Genomic DNA, 14,741 nt, shown 5'->3' on the forward strand with positions numbered 1-14,741 from the left:
TGTAATCCTAGCTACTTAGGAAGCTAATTGTTGGGATCACAGCTCAGACAGAGCAGTGTTTGCAACACCCGCTTCTCAATGAAAAGCTGGACACTGCACACCATGAACACTGTGCAGACTTGTTATCTTAGCCAATTGGAAGCGTAACATATGTTGATTTCGCGCATCAGCTTATCTCAAAAATTGTGGGCAAAATGAGGGCTAGAGGTATGGCAGTAGTCAGAGTGCCTGTTTTGCAAGCTCTATGAACTAAATTCAAGACAACCCCACTACTGCCAAAGAAATAACTAAAAATTTTTCTCTTATACATTTAATTTTTTTCCTTTTTAAAAAATTTTTTTTATTGTAAAGATACTATACAGAGGGTTACAGTTACATGAGCAAGGTAATGAGTACACTTCCTATTAAGCATTGTTACCCCCTCCATTGTTTTCCCCCTACCATCCCTTCTCTCCCTACCTTCCCCGAGGTTCTTTTTTTTAAATTGTTACACATTTAATTTAAAAATGATTTTATCCTCTGTAAGATAATAAAAAACATTAAAATTACTTTAAAATCAGGTATATTTGGCCATATGTATAACTACTGGTTGAACTCATATATGAGTCTCTGAGTTCAGTCCCTCTGAAAAAGAAAAAAAAAACTAAACAAAAGCATATTAATAATATTAGCAAATAAATTTAAATGTAGAACACTGAAGATGATAAACTTTAAGATCTTGATGAGTGTGTATGTGTGCGTGAACATGTGTGCCAGTATTAGGGCTTGAACTCAGAGCCTCTTGATCATGCTTGGCTTCTACCACTTTAGCCATACCTCCAGTTTGGCTTGTTTTGGTTAATTGGATATTAAAATCTGTAGGATTTGTTTGTCTGTGCTGGCTTTGAAGCTTGATCCTCAAAATATTAGCCTCCTGGGCTAGGAATGTGGCTTAGTGGTAGAGTGCTTGCCTAGCCTGCCTGAAGCTCTGGGTTTGGAAGATTCCTCAGTACCACATAAACAGAAAAGGCTGGAAGTGGCACTGTGGCCCAAGTGGTAGAGTGCTAGCTTTGAGCACAGAAAGGCTCAAGGACAGTGCCCAGGCCCTGAGTTCAAGCCCCAGGAATGGCAAAAAAAAAAAAAAAAAAAGATAACAGCCTCCTGAGTAGCTAAGATTACATGTATATAAGCCACTGACATACAGCTTCTTCTTTTTTTTTCTGTGCATGTTAGCATAATGTGCCTTTATATGTGTAAATACACATAGAAATAAATTTCTCAGTAATTTCATATGCTTTTTGAATTCATTATGGAACAAAATAATTGTTTATTTCTTTCTATACTACTAGGAAATTTGTTTTGGTACTTAGCTCAGATTGGTCTTGAATTTGTGATCTTCCTTTCTTTACCTCCTAGGTGCTGGAATTAGATGTTTGGTACCATTTCTGGCCTACTAGGAAAATTGAAAGCATAAAATCAGATTTTAAAATTTTGTATAAAGCTCAGCAATTTTATATAAAATTCATTCCTTAATTTGATGGCTGAAGGCATGACTCAAATGGTAGAGTGCCTAAAATAGGCAAATTGACAGACAAAAAGCAAAACCTTAACTTAAAAATAACCAGTGGTTAGGAGCTGGTGGCTCATGCCTGTAATCCTAGCTATTCAGGAGGTTGAGATCTTAGGATCGTGGTTCAAAGCCAGCCCAGGCAGGAAAGTCCAAGAGACTTCTTACCTACAGTTAACCACCAGAAAACTGGAAGTGGTGATGTGGATCAAGTGGTAGAGTGCTAGCCTTGAGCTGAAGACCTGAGGGACAGCGCCCAAGCCCAGAGTTCAAGACCACAACTGACAAAACAACTACTACAAATAAAACCCATCAATAGGCTCAAGTGGTAGAGCATCTGCTTAGGAAGCATGAGCCCTTGAGTTCACAATCCAATACTGCCAGAAAATAGTTTAAATAGCAAGCATTTAAAAGAAAGTTTCAAAGCTGGGCGCTGGTGGCTCACGCCTGTAATCCTAGCTACTCAAGGAGGCTGAGATCTGAGGATCACAGTTCAAAGCCAGCCTGGGCAGGAGAGACCGTGAGACTCTGATCTCCAACAAAACCACCAGAAAACCGGAAGTGGTGCTGTAGCTCAAGTGGTAGAGTGCTCGCCTTGAGCTGAAGAGCTGAGGGACAGTGCCCAGGCCCAGAGTTCAAGCCCCAGGGCCAACAAAAAAAAAAAAAAAAAGAAAGTTTCATTAAAAATGTTAATAATAGTCGGGCGCTGGTGGCTCACGCCTGTAATCCTAGCTACTCAGGAGGCTGAGATCTGAGGATCGTGGTTCAAAGCCAGCCCGGGCAGGAGAGACCGTGAGACTCCTATCTCCAATAAACCACCAGAAAACCGGAAGTGGCTCTGTAGCTCAAGTGGTAGAGCGCTTGCCTTGAGCTGAAGAGCTGAGGGACAGCGCCCAGACCCAGAGTTCAAGCCCCACAGCCGACCAAAAAAAATAAAAAAAAAGTTAATAATAGTTTATATTTGCTTATTACACACACTCTCCATCTCAAACTGTTGTAGAATTATGCTGTTTTATAAGAAATGCCTTCTAATAATACTTAGGCTCTGAATTAGCATTTTTTCAAATTTTTTTCTTGTTTTGGTGCTGGGGATCAGATCTGGTGCCTCATGTATTCTAGGCAAGCTCTATAACACTGATTCTACAACCCCAGCCTTTGTAGTTGATTTTGTGTCATGACCGGAAGATATAAACACTGCATATACATAAAATGATCATTGAAAATTTTGTAGTGCTGAGATTTGTGATGAAAATACTTTTTTCCTCCCTAGTGCTCTAGAAGGAAGACATCACGATGGCTACAGAAATTGGCTCTCCTCCACGTTTTTTCCATATGCCAAGGTTCCAGCACCAAGCACCTCGACAACTGTTTTATAAGCGACCTGATTTTGCACAGCAGCAAGCAATGCAGCAGCTTACCTTCGATGGGAAACGAATGAGAAAAGCTGTAAACCGAAAAACTATAGACTATAATCCGTCTGTAATTAAGTATCTGGAGGTAAGTTTAATTAACGTATTTCAGATGATCAAAGGTTGTTTTCTTTTTTCTCTTAACTATGCTGGAGACTAACTCAGAACCTTACACATGGTAATAAGAAAGTATTCTACTTGTGCCACTGCTTGAGCTATATCTGCCTCCCCTTGGACCCCTAGTCTTGGGGCTTGAACTATGGATTTGGGCACTGTCCTTGAGCTTTTGCTCAAGGTGAACACTCCACTGCTTGAGCCACAGTTCCACTTCTGGCTTTTTTGAGTAGTTTACTGGAGATAAGAGTCTCACCAACTTTCCTGCCTGGGCTGGTTTTGAACTGCTATCCTCAGATCTCAGCCTTCTCAGTAGCTAGGATTACAGGTGTGAGCCCCTTGTACCTGGCTTTGTATTTTGTTTTTGAGGTAGGATCTCACCAACTTTGTCCTGACTGGGCTTGGAATTTGAGGTCTCTTATAATGCTTTCTGAGTATAGGTGTCTGCCTTTATATCAGGTTTGATAGTTTCCTAACTGAAGGGGTATTAAGTATATATGTTGCTTGAATTAGTGGAATTAAGTGAATTTCAGATGAGGCTATTTAAGGAAGTGTACTATTTAAGGAAGTACATATGTAATTTTCTGAAAAATTGGTATTGCAGATACTCTGTCACTTGAGCTACACCTCCAATCCATTGCTGATTATTTTAAAGATAGAAGTAGCTGGGTGCCGGTGGCTCATGCCTGCAATCTTAGCTACTCAGGAGGCTGAAATCTGAGGATAACAGTTCAAAGCCAGTCCAGGCAGGAAAGTCTGTGAGACTCTTATCTCTAATAAACCACTAGAAAACCCAAAGTCTCACTTTCTCTGGGATGCATGGTTTGCAGCCCCCCAATTTGGTATTATTTTCTGGACAAACTTGTGCCACAGTCATGTGTCTAGCTTTCCTCCATTGAGAATGGAGTCTTATGGACTTTTCTGCCTGGGCTAGAGTAGAGCCATGATCCTCCCAAGATGACATGCATACTGCATCCAGCTATGAATTGAAAAGGGGTTATCATGCACTTTCTATCTGGATTGGCCTTGACCCATGTTCCTCCCATTCTCAGTCTCATCTAGGAGCCAGTGAGCACAGCTGAGACTTACTGTTTTTGAGATTAAAGTCTTGTTATGTTGTTCAGTCTGTGCTTAACTCATGAACTTACTTTTACCTCACCTTCCTGAGTAGCTGTTAATGGAGGCAGCCCTTATTTTGCCTGTGTGAAAAACGATGAAAATCAGACTCCAGTTTAGAAAAATTGGTTGTAAAGGTTCACAGTAAATCAGAGAGGGTATTTTAATCCCTAGTCCAAGTATAAAGGTCTTTTTAAGCTCACAGTGTATAAGAAATCATAAAAGACTACCAACATAGCAATATTTCTGTGAGATAGTGGTGCTGGGAACATTGATTCTCCCATTTCCAAACTCCTAGTGGTAGGAAGTTCTACAGTCTGGGAAAAATTCTGTTTACTTGAGGACTGAACAACTCCTACAGTCCTATAGGATGGAAGCAGCTCAAGATGGTAAGTAATGATAAGGTACAGGGCTCTGCCCCAGATATCCTCAGTGCTGTTTCTCCCCTTGTGAGTGCTTCACTAAGGTTACTGTTACAACCATTGGATTTGTCTGTTTTTATTACCCTAGATCCCCTTTAGTTCAGGACCTATTTGCACGTAGGCCTGATTAGAGTCTTGTTACACATGGCAGTCAGAAGTAAGAACAAATGAGACTTTCCTAGAAATTTTAGTTGTAAAACTAGAATAAAAAGCTAGGATATGAGAGGAATCAAGAAAGCCAAACAGGGCTGGGAATATGGCTTAGTGGTAGAGTGCTTACCTAGCATTCACAAAGCCCTGGGTTTGATTCTTCATTACTACATAAATAGAAAAAGCCAGAAGTGGTGCTGTGGCTCAAGTGGTAGAGTGCTAGCCTTGTGCAAAATAATCTCAGGGACAGTGCCCAGGCCCTGAATTCAAGAAAAAAAAAGCAACCAAATAAGCAGGATACACTGATGACTCAGGCCTGTAATCCTAGCTACTCATGAGGCTGATATCTGAGGATCACGGTTCAAAGCCAGCCTGGGCAGGAAAGTCTCTGAGACCCTTATTCCAATTAACCAGAAAACCAGAAGTGGCATTGTGGCTCAGAGTGGCAAAAGAGCTCAAAGGTAGCACCCAAGCTCTGAGTTCAAGCCCATGATTGACATCGCCACCCCCCAAAGAAGAAATGTTTTGTACAAAAGGTTTTGAAGGAATTCAGGATGCCTGTGTACCCTCTGCCTTTTGACTTTTATTAATGTATAGTTGGTGAGTATTTTGTATGAGTAGAGTAGAGGCTAAAAATGAAGAAGGAAATTGTAAGCAATGTTAGTAAGAAAAATAGAAGTTGTTTTTAAGAACTGGAATTAGTAGTTTTAGAAAACAGTGTTTTGAATTTCATTTTTCTCCTTACTTCGATATACTTTACATTTCATTAATAATTTAATTTCACATTGAGTATAATAGATTGTACACTCATTAATTAATTGATTTATTTTTAACAGAACAGAATATGGCAAAGAGACCAGAGAGATATGCGGGCTATTCAGCCTGATGCAGGTTATTACAATGATGTAAGTACAAGTTATATCATACTAGTTTAATGCCTTTTGGTTTGACAATCCTAGAAATATGTGAATGCAAGTTCAAAATGGTCTTTTCTATTTGCATTTTAATAACTATTTCCAAAAGGATACTGTAATACAACTCTGAACTGTGCATTAATTTTGTCTTAGACATTCCTTTTGATCTAATGCTAGTTAAACTTTTGGATTGAACTTCTGTCCAGAAATAGATGGAACTACATAAGACTTTTAATAGGAAAGTTAACTTTAAACATGGCTTATTGTGAATATTTTTCATTGTATTGACTTAAGAACTAATTAATGAATTCTGATAAAGTCTAGTACTTGATTTTTCTTACATAATACATTTTTTGTACATTATGTTTTCTTAATCTTACAATAATTTTTAAAGAAAGACTTATATAGTCCTAAATATGTCTTTAGAGGTTGAAATCATTATCTTCACCTGTACCTGGCTTCTTCTCTCTTATGTTGTCAAGATCTCTAACAATTAAATTTTTATTTTATTGTAGCTAGTCCCACCTATAGGAATGTTGAGTAACCCTATGAATGCAGTAACAACAAAATTTGTTCGGACTTCAACAAATAAAGTAAAGTGTCCAGTATTTGTTGTAAGAGTAAGTATCTGTTGGGTATTTTTGTGAAGAAAATGTATCCTGAGTTTGTCTGTAAATGTAAATTTCTTTTTTTTTGGTCTGTGGTGGGGCTTGAACTCAGAGTCTGGGTGCTGGCCCTGAGCTCTTTTGCTTAAGGCTAGCGCTATACCACTTTGAGCCACAACTCCACTTCCAGCTTTTGAGTGATTAATAGGAGATAAGAATCTAAGGGGGACTTTCCTGCCTGGGCTGGCTTCCAACCAGGATCCTCAGATTGCCTCCTGAGTATCTAGGATTACAGGCACGAGCCACTGGCACCTGGCATAAATTCTCTTTTAAAAAAAAATTATTTCTTTTGTGTGGGTTGTGGGGCTTGAATTCATAGCCTGGGTACTAACCTTGAGCTTTTTCACTTAAGTCTGGTGCTCTATCACTTTGTCACAGCTCCACTTTGGCTTTTGAATGGTTAATTGGACATAAAATTCTTAGGGATTTTCCTGTCCACTTTGTTTGAAACTTAATTTTCAGATCTCAGCCTTCTGAGTAGCAAAAGAAGCTCAGGGACTGTGCCTAAGCCCTCAGTTTAAGCCCCAGGATTGGGGGGGGGTAGAGAGGGGGAGAAAGATCTTTGCATATTTCCTTTGAAATAATTATTGAACGTGTGTACTTTCATGTACTTTTTTTTTTTTTTTTTTGGGTCCGGTCGTGGGGCCTGAACTCTGAGCCTGGGCGCTGTCCCTCAGCTCTTCAGCTCAAGGCTAGCGCTCTAGCACTTGAGCCACAGCGCCACTTCCGCCTTTTTTTTCCTTTTTGCTTATGTGGTGCTGAGGAATCGAACCCAGGGCCTCAGGCATGCAAGGCAAGCGCTCTACTACTGACCACCTTCCCAGCCCACTTTCATGTACTTTTAACAGAAAGTTAATGAAGTAGAGTGCTAGTGCTTTCTGTCTATTGTGTTAATGTTTCTTTTCAGAGAAAAGATTCGATTATAAAGCTGAGCTAGCTGGGCATGGGTGGCTCATGCCTGTAATCCTAGCTATTCAGGAGGCTGAGATCTGAGGATCGCGGTTCAATGCTAGCCAAGGCAGGAAAAGTTGGTGAGACTCTTATCTCCAATAAACCACCCGAAAACCAGAAGTGACTCTGGCTCAAGTGGTAGAGCTCTACCCTTGAGTTGAAGAGCTGAGGGACAGCGCCCAGGCTCAGAGTTCAAGCCCCACAACTAACCAAAAAAAAATAAAAAAGCTGAGCTATACTTATTAAGTGAAACTTATTAAGTGAAAGCTGCTGCTGCTTTTTTTGTTTGTTTGTTTTGTTTTGTTTTGTTTGTTTGTTTGGTCATGGGGCTTGAACTCTGGACCTGGGCACTATCTCGTGCTCTTTAGCTCAAGGCGAGCGATCTACCGCTTGAGCCACAGCACCACTTCTGGTTTTCTGGTGGTTTATTGGAGATAAGAGTCTCACTGACTTTCATGCCTGGGCTGGCTTTGAACCATGATCCTCAGATCTCAGCCTCCTGAGTAGCTAGGATTACAGGCATGAGCCACCAGCGCCTGGCTTTCTTCTTCCTTCTTCCTTCTCCCCCCGCCTCTTCCTCTTCTTCTTCCTTCCTCTTCCTTCTCCTCCTCCTTCCCTCCCTCCTCCTCCTGCTCCTCCTGCTCCTCCTTCCCTCCCTCCTCCTCCTGCTCCTCCTGCTCCTCCTGCTCCTCCTCCTCTTTCTCCTCTTTCTCCTCTTCCTCTTTCCTCCTCCTTCCTCCTCCTCCTCCTCCTCTTCCTCCTCCTCCTTCCTTTTCCTCTTCCTCTTCTTTTCTTCTTCTTCTTTGGCAGTTCCTGGGCTTGCACTGAGGGCCTGGGCACTGTCCTTGAGCAGCTTTTCTTGCTCAGGGCTAGTAGTATTCTCCCAGTTGAGCCACTTAGGGCTTTTTCTGCTTACGGACCCAGGGCTTTCACGCACATTTAGGCAAACACTGTACCACTGAGCCACATTCCCAGCCCCAATATTGTCTTCTTAATGTTGACTCTTGGATATTTTATAAGTAGAAACTTGGTAAATGTTTTCAAAATTGGTGAAATTGGAAGACTTGGACCCTTATGTAACCTGTCCTTTTCCTTACTCAGTGGACTCCAGAAGGAAGACGGTTGGTCACTGGAGCTTCTAGTGGAGAGTTCACCTTGTGGAATGGACTCACTTTCAATTTTGAAACAATATTGCAGGTAACTGTAATCACAAGTTCATCCTATGTTATTTATTTATAGAATCTGAGAAATAATCAGATTTACAGATGTTGTAAAACTTAACTGGAGGGCTCATTGATGTTGAGTTTGTATAGGCTCCTGTAAGCTTTCAATCGTATGTTCTTTAGTCAGTTAAAAAAACTTATAAAAGTTTTCTGTTTTCATAGGCTCATGATAGCCCAGTGAGGGCCATGACTTGGTCACATAATGACATGTGGATGTTGACAGCCGACCATGGAGGATATGTGAAATACTGGCAGTCGAATATGAACAACGTCAAGATGTTCCAGGCACATAAGGAGGCGATTAGAGAGGCCAGGTTTATACACAATATACCATTTTCTGTAGTCCCTATTGTCATGGTTAAACTATTCTCTAAGTGTATTCTGGGTGCAGAGATGCATGGGCTCTGTCAGGTTCTGGGAAGCTTTCTGCACCCTATAAACACGGTATTTTTCTTTGTTTGCACACATTCACCATTTTGCTGGCACCTTTCTGAAGTAGTGTGTTCCGGGTATCAGCCTTTGCAATGTGTTAGAGATGTATTGTCTGCCACATTTTGCACTGGTTTTCTCTTTATATTTATGGTTAATAATGTATATACGTTACTCCTTTTTATCTACTGTGTAAGACAAGAATATTTTATTCCAAATAAAGCATTCAGTCTTTAATTATACAACTGAATAAAATCTAAAGCCTACAGAAAACGCTTCAGGATTCACACAAAATACAAGAAAAAAAGGCTTAAGTGAAGACCTGGTTGGCTTGGTTATGCCACGACTTCAAAAAGAAAGTATAGGACCCAAAACCCTCACAGATAACTCCCTGGATGTGGCAAACATTAACGGATTATTGAATGATTGAATGGGTTCTACATGCTTTCCAGCTGTAAGCAGACATTTGTCAAGAAGACGTAGGACTTCTGATTCACGGTTGATAACATCAGATATACACATGTATAATAAGTGGAGTTGAAAATATTTTCAGTGAGTTGTATGTTTTTACATATCAATGAGATACGTATAGTAAACTGCAAGAACAATCCTGAAGAATTGCTACAGCCTCAGAATAAAGCTAAGCAGCATTCTTTAAGGTTGTGCCACCTGTGTGTGGGAGGTTGTCTCTAGAAATACGGTCCACTGCAGTCACTTGTTTCTTCTTTCAAAATCAACAGAAATGGTTGGATATATGTGCTACGGTTTTATGGACTTGGCCATATTGTCCTGCTCTACCTTTTTTTTTTTTTTTTTTCCACAGTTGGTCCTAACTTAGTCATAGATTCAAAAGTTCAAGGGACTTTTTACAGTTACTTGAGAAACTTGATATTCTTTCACTGTTGGGAAGAAAAAAATGGCTCTCACTTTTGTCTTTGAACATAATTCAGAACATCCATGTTTTAGTTTTCCTCCAAAGGTACATTCATGGGATAGTTTCATAGCAGGGAGATGTTTCAACAATATCAACAGCTCTCATTGTTTTACTAGTTTGATTAGAAAAATACTGAAAGGAGCATAGGTAGTATTAGGATTAGTAATACACCAGTACTGAATACTTAATGGTTGAAAACGGAAACAACTACTCTGTGGAAGTCTTCTTTTGATGAGATGCTTATTTTAGCTGACAACAAACATTCTTTTTAAGGGCTTCTTCGACTGGATACTTCCCTCTCCTGTTTATAATGCAGCACAGTGTTTTTATTTTTCCCTGTCTGAGAAGAACAGATAATCTGTTAAATGCTGACTTCTTTCCCCTGCTGTGTGTCTTCATGTAACAGTTTCTCACCCACGGATAATAAATTTGCTACATGCTCTGATGACGGCACTGTTAGAATCTGGGACTTTCTTCGTTGCCATGAGGAAAGAATTCTCCGAGGTATGTGTACTAACAGTACTGATTGGAATATTTAAATAGGAAAGGCATTTGTGGTTAAATCATCAAGATACCACAATACCTGCTTACATCTTCATTCAAGTTTTTTACCTACACACCATTTCAAGGAGACTCTTTAGAGGAACAGACTCTGTAGTTCACAATCATTTTGTAGAATTTACTACCAATATTATCTTTCAGTTCTTAGCTATAAGTTAAATATAACAGCTCCTTTCCCATTACTTGCTTGTTGTATGAATCTCTTAGGGCTGAATTCCTTCTCCTGTCTTAATCTCAAGATACTTTTCCTACCAGGAACTGGTGGCTCACGCCTGTAATCCTAGCTACTCAGGATCCAGCCTGGGCAGGAAAAGTCCGTGAGACCACCAGAAGTGGAGCTATGGCTCAAAATGGTAGAGTGCTTGCCTTGAGCAAAAGAGCTCAGGGACAGTGCCCTGGCCCTGAGTTCAAGCCCTGTAACCTACCCAAAAAAAAAAAAAAAGCGGGGGACGGGGGAACGACAACCATTGCCAATAAATTTGCACTTCATAATTTCATTTAGCTAGTTTACATTCTTTTGGCATTCCTTTTATATACAATACATTAACTGACAAAAAAATAAGGTAATAATAGCTATACTTCCTCAGTGTTATATTTCTAAAAGCAATTTGATTTTCATTGTACCACACTTTTACTATGTGGTTTATATGGAGTTTGAGGATGATTACTTGTTTTATTGATTTCATAATTATAAATAAACCTATGAATTATTAATTATTCCTACCCTACAAAAGAAACTCTTGCAGTATTTTAGGTTATTTGAGTAATTAGAATTTAAAAATAAGGCTATTAAAATATTTACAGTATACTATTTGTGTGAATCGTGGTTAGCAATTTGGGAATTAACTATGTGTTGTATATATGCAAATGCAAGCATCACAACAAAAACATTTCCATGCTGCTTTTAAAAATACATTAGGAATATAGTATATTTATAGTGTATATATACTATATACATTAATATAGTATACATTAGGAATATAGTATTCCTAATGATTTCACTTGGACTATACTGGTTTAATAAACAGAATAGTACTTTGATACCCTTGATTCCAGTATACCACAGATGTAACATACCCTTGATTCCAGTACACCACAGAAATAACATACATTCCTCTGACAACATAAATTCAGGGTGGGAGGGAGAATGGGCACACAGATACCATATGTGAAGAAATTACCAGTCAAGTGGTTGGGGACATGACTCAGTGGTAGAAAACCTGTGTAACATGTGAGATGCCCTGAGTTCAAACCCTAGTACTGAGAAAAAGAAAAAGTGAGAGAAATAAAGTTTGTTACAACTTTTCACATATTATAATTCATATTTCAACTCAGTATCTTTGATCATATTTGCCTGAGCATTCTTTTTGCACATCTTGTTTGGGTTCTTCTGCATTCTTCCAACACTGTGGTTAGCAACAGGATATAGTTCCTGTCATCCTAATATTGTGTAGCTTCAGAGCAGATGGAGGGATGACCTGGACCAGAAAATTTTATGTGATAACATTCAAAATAGAATTGATTCTTATCCCTTGACTCCTAGCCTAATGCCACATTCGTATTTTCTTTGCTCACTAGTAGTAGAAATCTTAGTTGTTAAATAGGAGTAGCATAGACAACAGTTTGTAGGCTTTGAAAATGCTTAGAAATTGAGAGGAGAGGAATGTACATTTAAATTCTAAGGTATCAAGATGACTAATTTCACAGTGGGCTGAAATGTGATATAAAACCTCTCAAGTTTGAACTAATAGAAAATTTGTTACAACTTTTCTCAGTCATTTTTTCCAGTGAATGAATTCCAATTTTAGGTATTCAGTTTTGGTAATGAAAATGTTTTTGCTTGTTTGTTTGTTTATTTATTTATTTAATTTCTCCTGGTTCTGGGGATGGAATTTAGGGTCGGAGTGCTGTCCCTGAGCGCAAGGCTAGTGCCTTTTGACCCACAACTCCACTTTTGTTTTTTTGATGGTTTCAAGACTTTCCTGTTTGGACTGGCTTTGAATTACAATCCATAGTAGCTAGCCTCCTGTAGCTAGAATTAGAGTCTGTAAGCCTTCAGTGCCCTGCTGAAAATGTTTTTGTTTTTGGTCAGTTGTGGGGCTTGAATTCAGGGCCTGGCCACTGTCTCAGTTCTCTTGCTCAACGCTAGCACTCTACCACTTTGAGCCATAGCTCCACTTCTGGATTTCTGGTGGTTTGTTGGAGATGAGAGTCTCATAGACTTTTTGTCTGGCCTGGCTTTGAACCATAATCCTTAGATCTCAGCCTCCTGTGTAGCTAGGATAACAGGTGTGAGCCATCAGTGCCTTGCGTGAAAATGTTTTAAAATAGTACTTAAGAACTCCTGAAGTTGAGGGGCTGGGAAGGTGGCTCAGTGGTAGAGAGCTTGCCTTGCATGCCTGAGGCCCTGGGTTCGATTCCTCAGCACCACATAAGCAAAAAGAAAAAAGCCAGAAGTGGCGCTGTGGCTCAAGTGGTAGAGTGCTAGCCTTCAGCTGAAAAGCTGAGGGACAGCACCCACGTCCACGACTGGACCAAAAAAAAAAAAGAACTCCTGAAGTTGAGACTGTATGGGAGATAATAACTAGCAGTTAAATATTTTCAGGTTCCCTATTGAAAACTAGGCAATGTGGTTCAAGAAAGTTAACTGGTAGCATTTCTAGTTAATTGAGTATTGAGTTTTATTTGTATATGAGAACTCTTCTTTTAGATTTTCAGTTATGCATAAGAATATAATGATTTCACTCATCTTTGTGCCCATACTAGGAAGGACTTGAAGTCAGAGCCTCTCCCTTTTATGTGGTTATTTTTGAGCATGGCTAGCGTTCTAACACTTGGGCCACATCTTCTGGCTTCTTTTTGCTAGTTTATTGGAGATGTAAGTCTCTTGGATTTGTCTCCCCAGTCTGAGATCTAAAGAGCTAAAGATCTCAATCTCCTGGGTAGCTGGGATTATAGATGTGAACCACTTTGGTGCCCAGTTTCTTTACTTACTTGCGTGGTGATACTGGGGATTGAACTTAGTGCCTTGAGTTTGCTAGGCAAAAATTGTACTCCTGAGTTACCCCTACAGCCCTAGCTTATTTATTTTTGCCTCTTTGCAAAAACTATTCCACTTACTCTTTATTTTTAATTTTTATTTTTTTAGTATTTCAGTGACTATATGGGGTAAAGATGAATATATTAAATTATGCTATTGTACCATAGAAGTAGTCTGACTAAGAGCAAGTGTCATGAGATACATGTTGTTAGATCCCACTTACTGATTTTCTCATTCATTTTTCAATTTAGTTAACTAAATGATTTCTGACTTACAGTTGTGGTTGAGAGTTAGAAGGCTAGTTATCTTGGGCTGTGAAATTGGTCAGGTAAATTAAAAAGGACTCTATACTCGGGAAGAAAATTGGGTCCCAAAGTCAAACAAATAGGAAAATGATGTTCTAACCTCTAAAAAGTCTTTTATTCTATCTACATTTAGGGCATTACTTGTGTATTACCCACATGGACTATAGTACCCTAGGCAGATACACTCTTTTTCATTGTTTGTGTTGTGCATCAAGTCTTTAGTTTTGGGTTTTAAGTGTTAAGAAGATCCAAGAACACGCTAAGCATTGAGTTTGTGATCATAGTATTATTTTTTTTTAAATCACATATGTATCCTTTCTCTACTATCTCTAAGAACCAGTTTTCTCATAAAGATAAAAAATTAGTTGTCTTTTTGGCTTTTTGACAGCTCTAATTTTCAGAATGTTTTTTCTTTTATACCAGTAATTTGGTTCCCCACAATTTGTCTTTCCTTTTGGACTATCAAAAAGTAGACAATTAAAAAAATAACCACTAACTGGGCGCTGGTGGCTAATACCTGTAATCCTATCTACTTAAGAGGCTTAGATCTCAGGATCACTGTTCAAAGCCAGCCTTGGACAGAAAAGTTCCTGTGACTCTTTACCATCAGAAAACCAGAAAGTGGCCCTGTGGTTCGAAGTGGTAGAGTCTCACAGACTTTCTTCCAGGGCTGGCTTTGAACTGTGATCTTCAGATCTCAGCCTCCTGAGTAGCAAAAGATTACAGGCATGAGCCACTGGCTCCTGGCTTGTGAGTGTCTTTATCTCCAATAAACCACCAGAAAACCGGAAGTGGCGCTGTGGCTCAAGTGATAGAGCATTTGCCTTAAGCTGAAGACCTCTGAGACAGTGCCCCAGGCACAGAGTTCAGACCCTATGACCAACAACAACAAAAAAAACCAAAAACCAACCACTTCACACCAGCAGCTTTGTTTGTATTATGCTCTCTCCCCTTACCTGTAA

The 14,741-nt window shown here is 39.4% G+C and overlaps 1 protein-coding gene across 2 annotated transcripts in view; it reads left to right on the forward strand.

The window, feature by feature from the left end:
* The window catches only part of Wdr33 (WD repeat domain 33), a 113,521-nt gene that overhangs the window by 33,898 nt on the left and 64,882 nt on the right, over positions 1-14,741 (forward strand). For both annotated transcript variants that reach the window (XM_069989489.1, XM_069989490.1), the window contains 6 exons: positions 2,817-3,043; positions 5,594-5,662; positions 6,187-6,291; positions 8,389-8,484; positions 8,673-8,824; positions 10,280-10,377. In XM_069989489.1, the coding sequence (XP_069845590.1) occupies positions 2,840-3,043; positions 5,594-5,662; positions 6,187-6,291; positions 8,389-8,484; positions 8,673-8,824; positions 10,280-10,377 (724 nt within the window). In that variant the 5' untranslated portion in view covers positions 2,817-2,839. The remainder of the gene's footprint in view (positions 1-2,816; positions 3,044-5,593; positions 5,663-6,186; positions 6,292-8,388; positions 8,485-8,672; positions 8,825-10,279; positions 10,378-14,741) is intronic.

This window comes from Dipodomys merriami, unplaced genomic scaffold, assembly GCF_024711535.1.
Source record: "Dipodomys merriami isolate MVZ:Mamm:240054 unplaced genomic scaffold, mDipMer1.0.p SCAF_38, whole genome shotgun sequence".
NCBI classification, from domain to species: Eukaryota; Metazoa; Chordata; class Mammalia; order Rodentia; family Heteromyidae; genus Dipodomys; species Dipodomys merriami.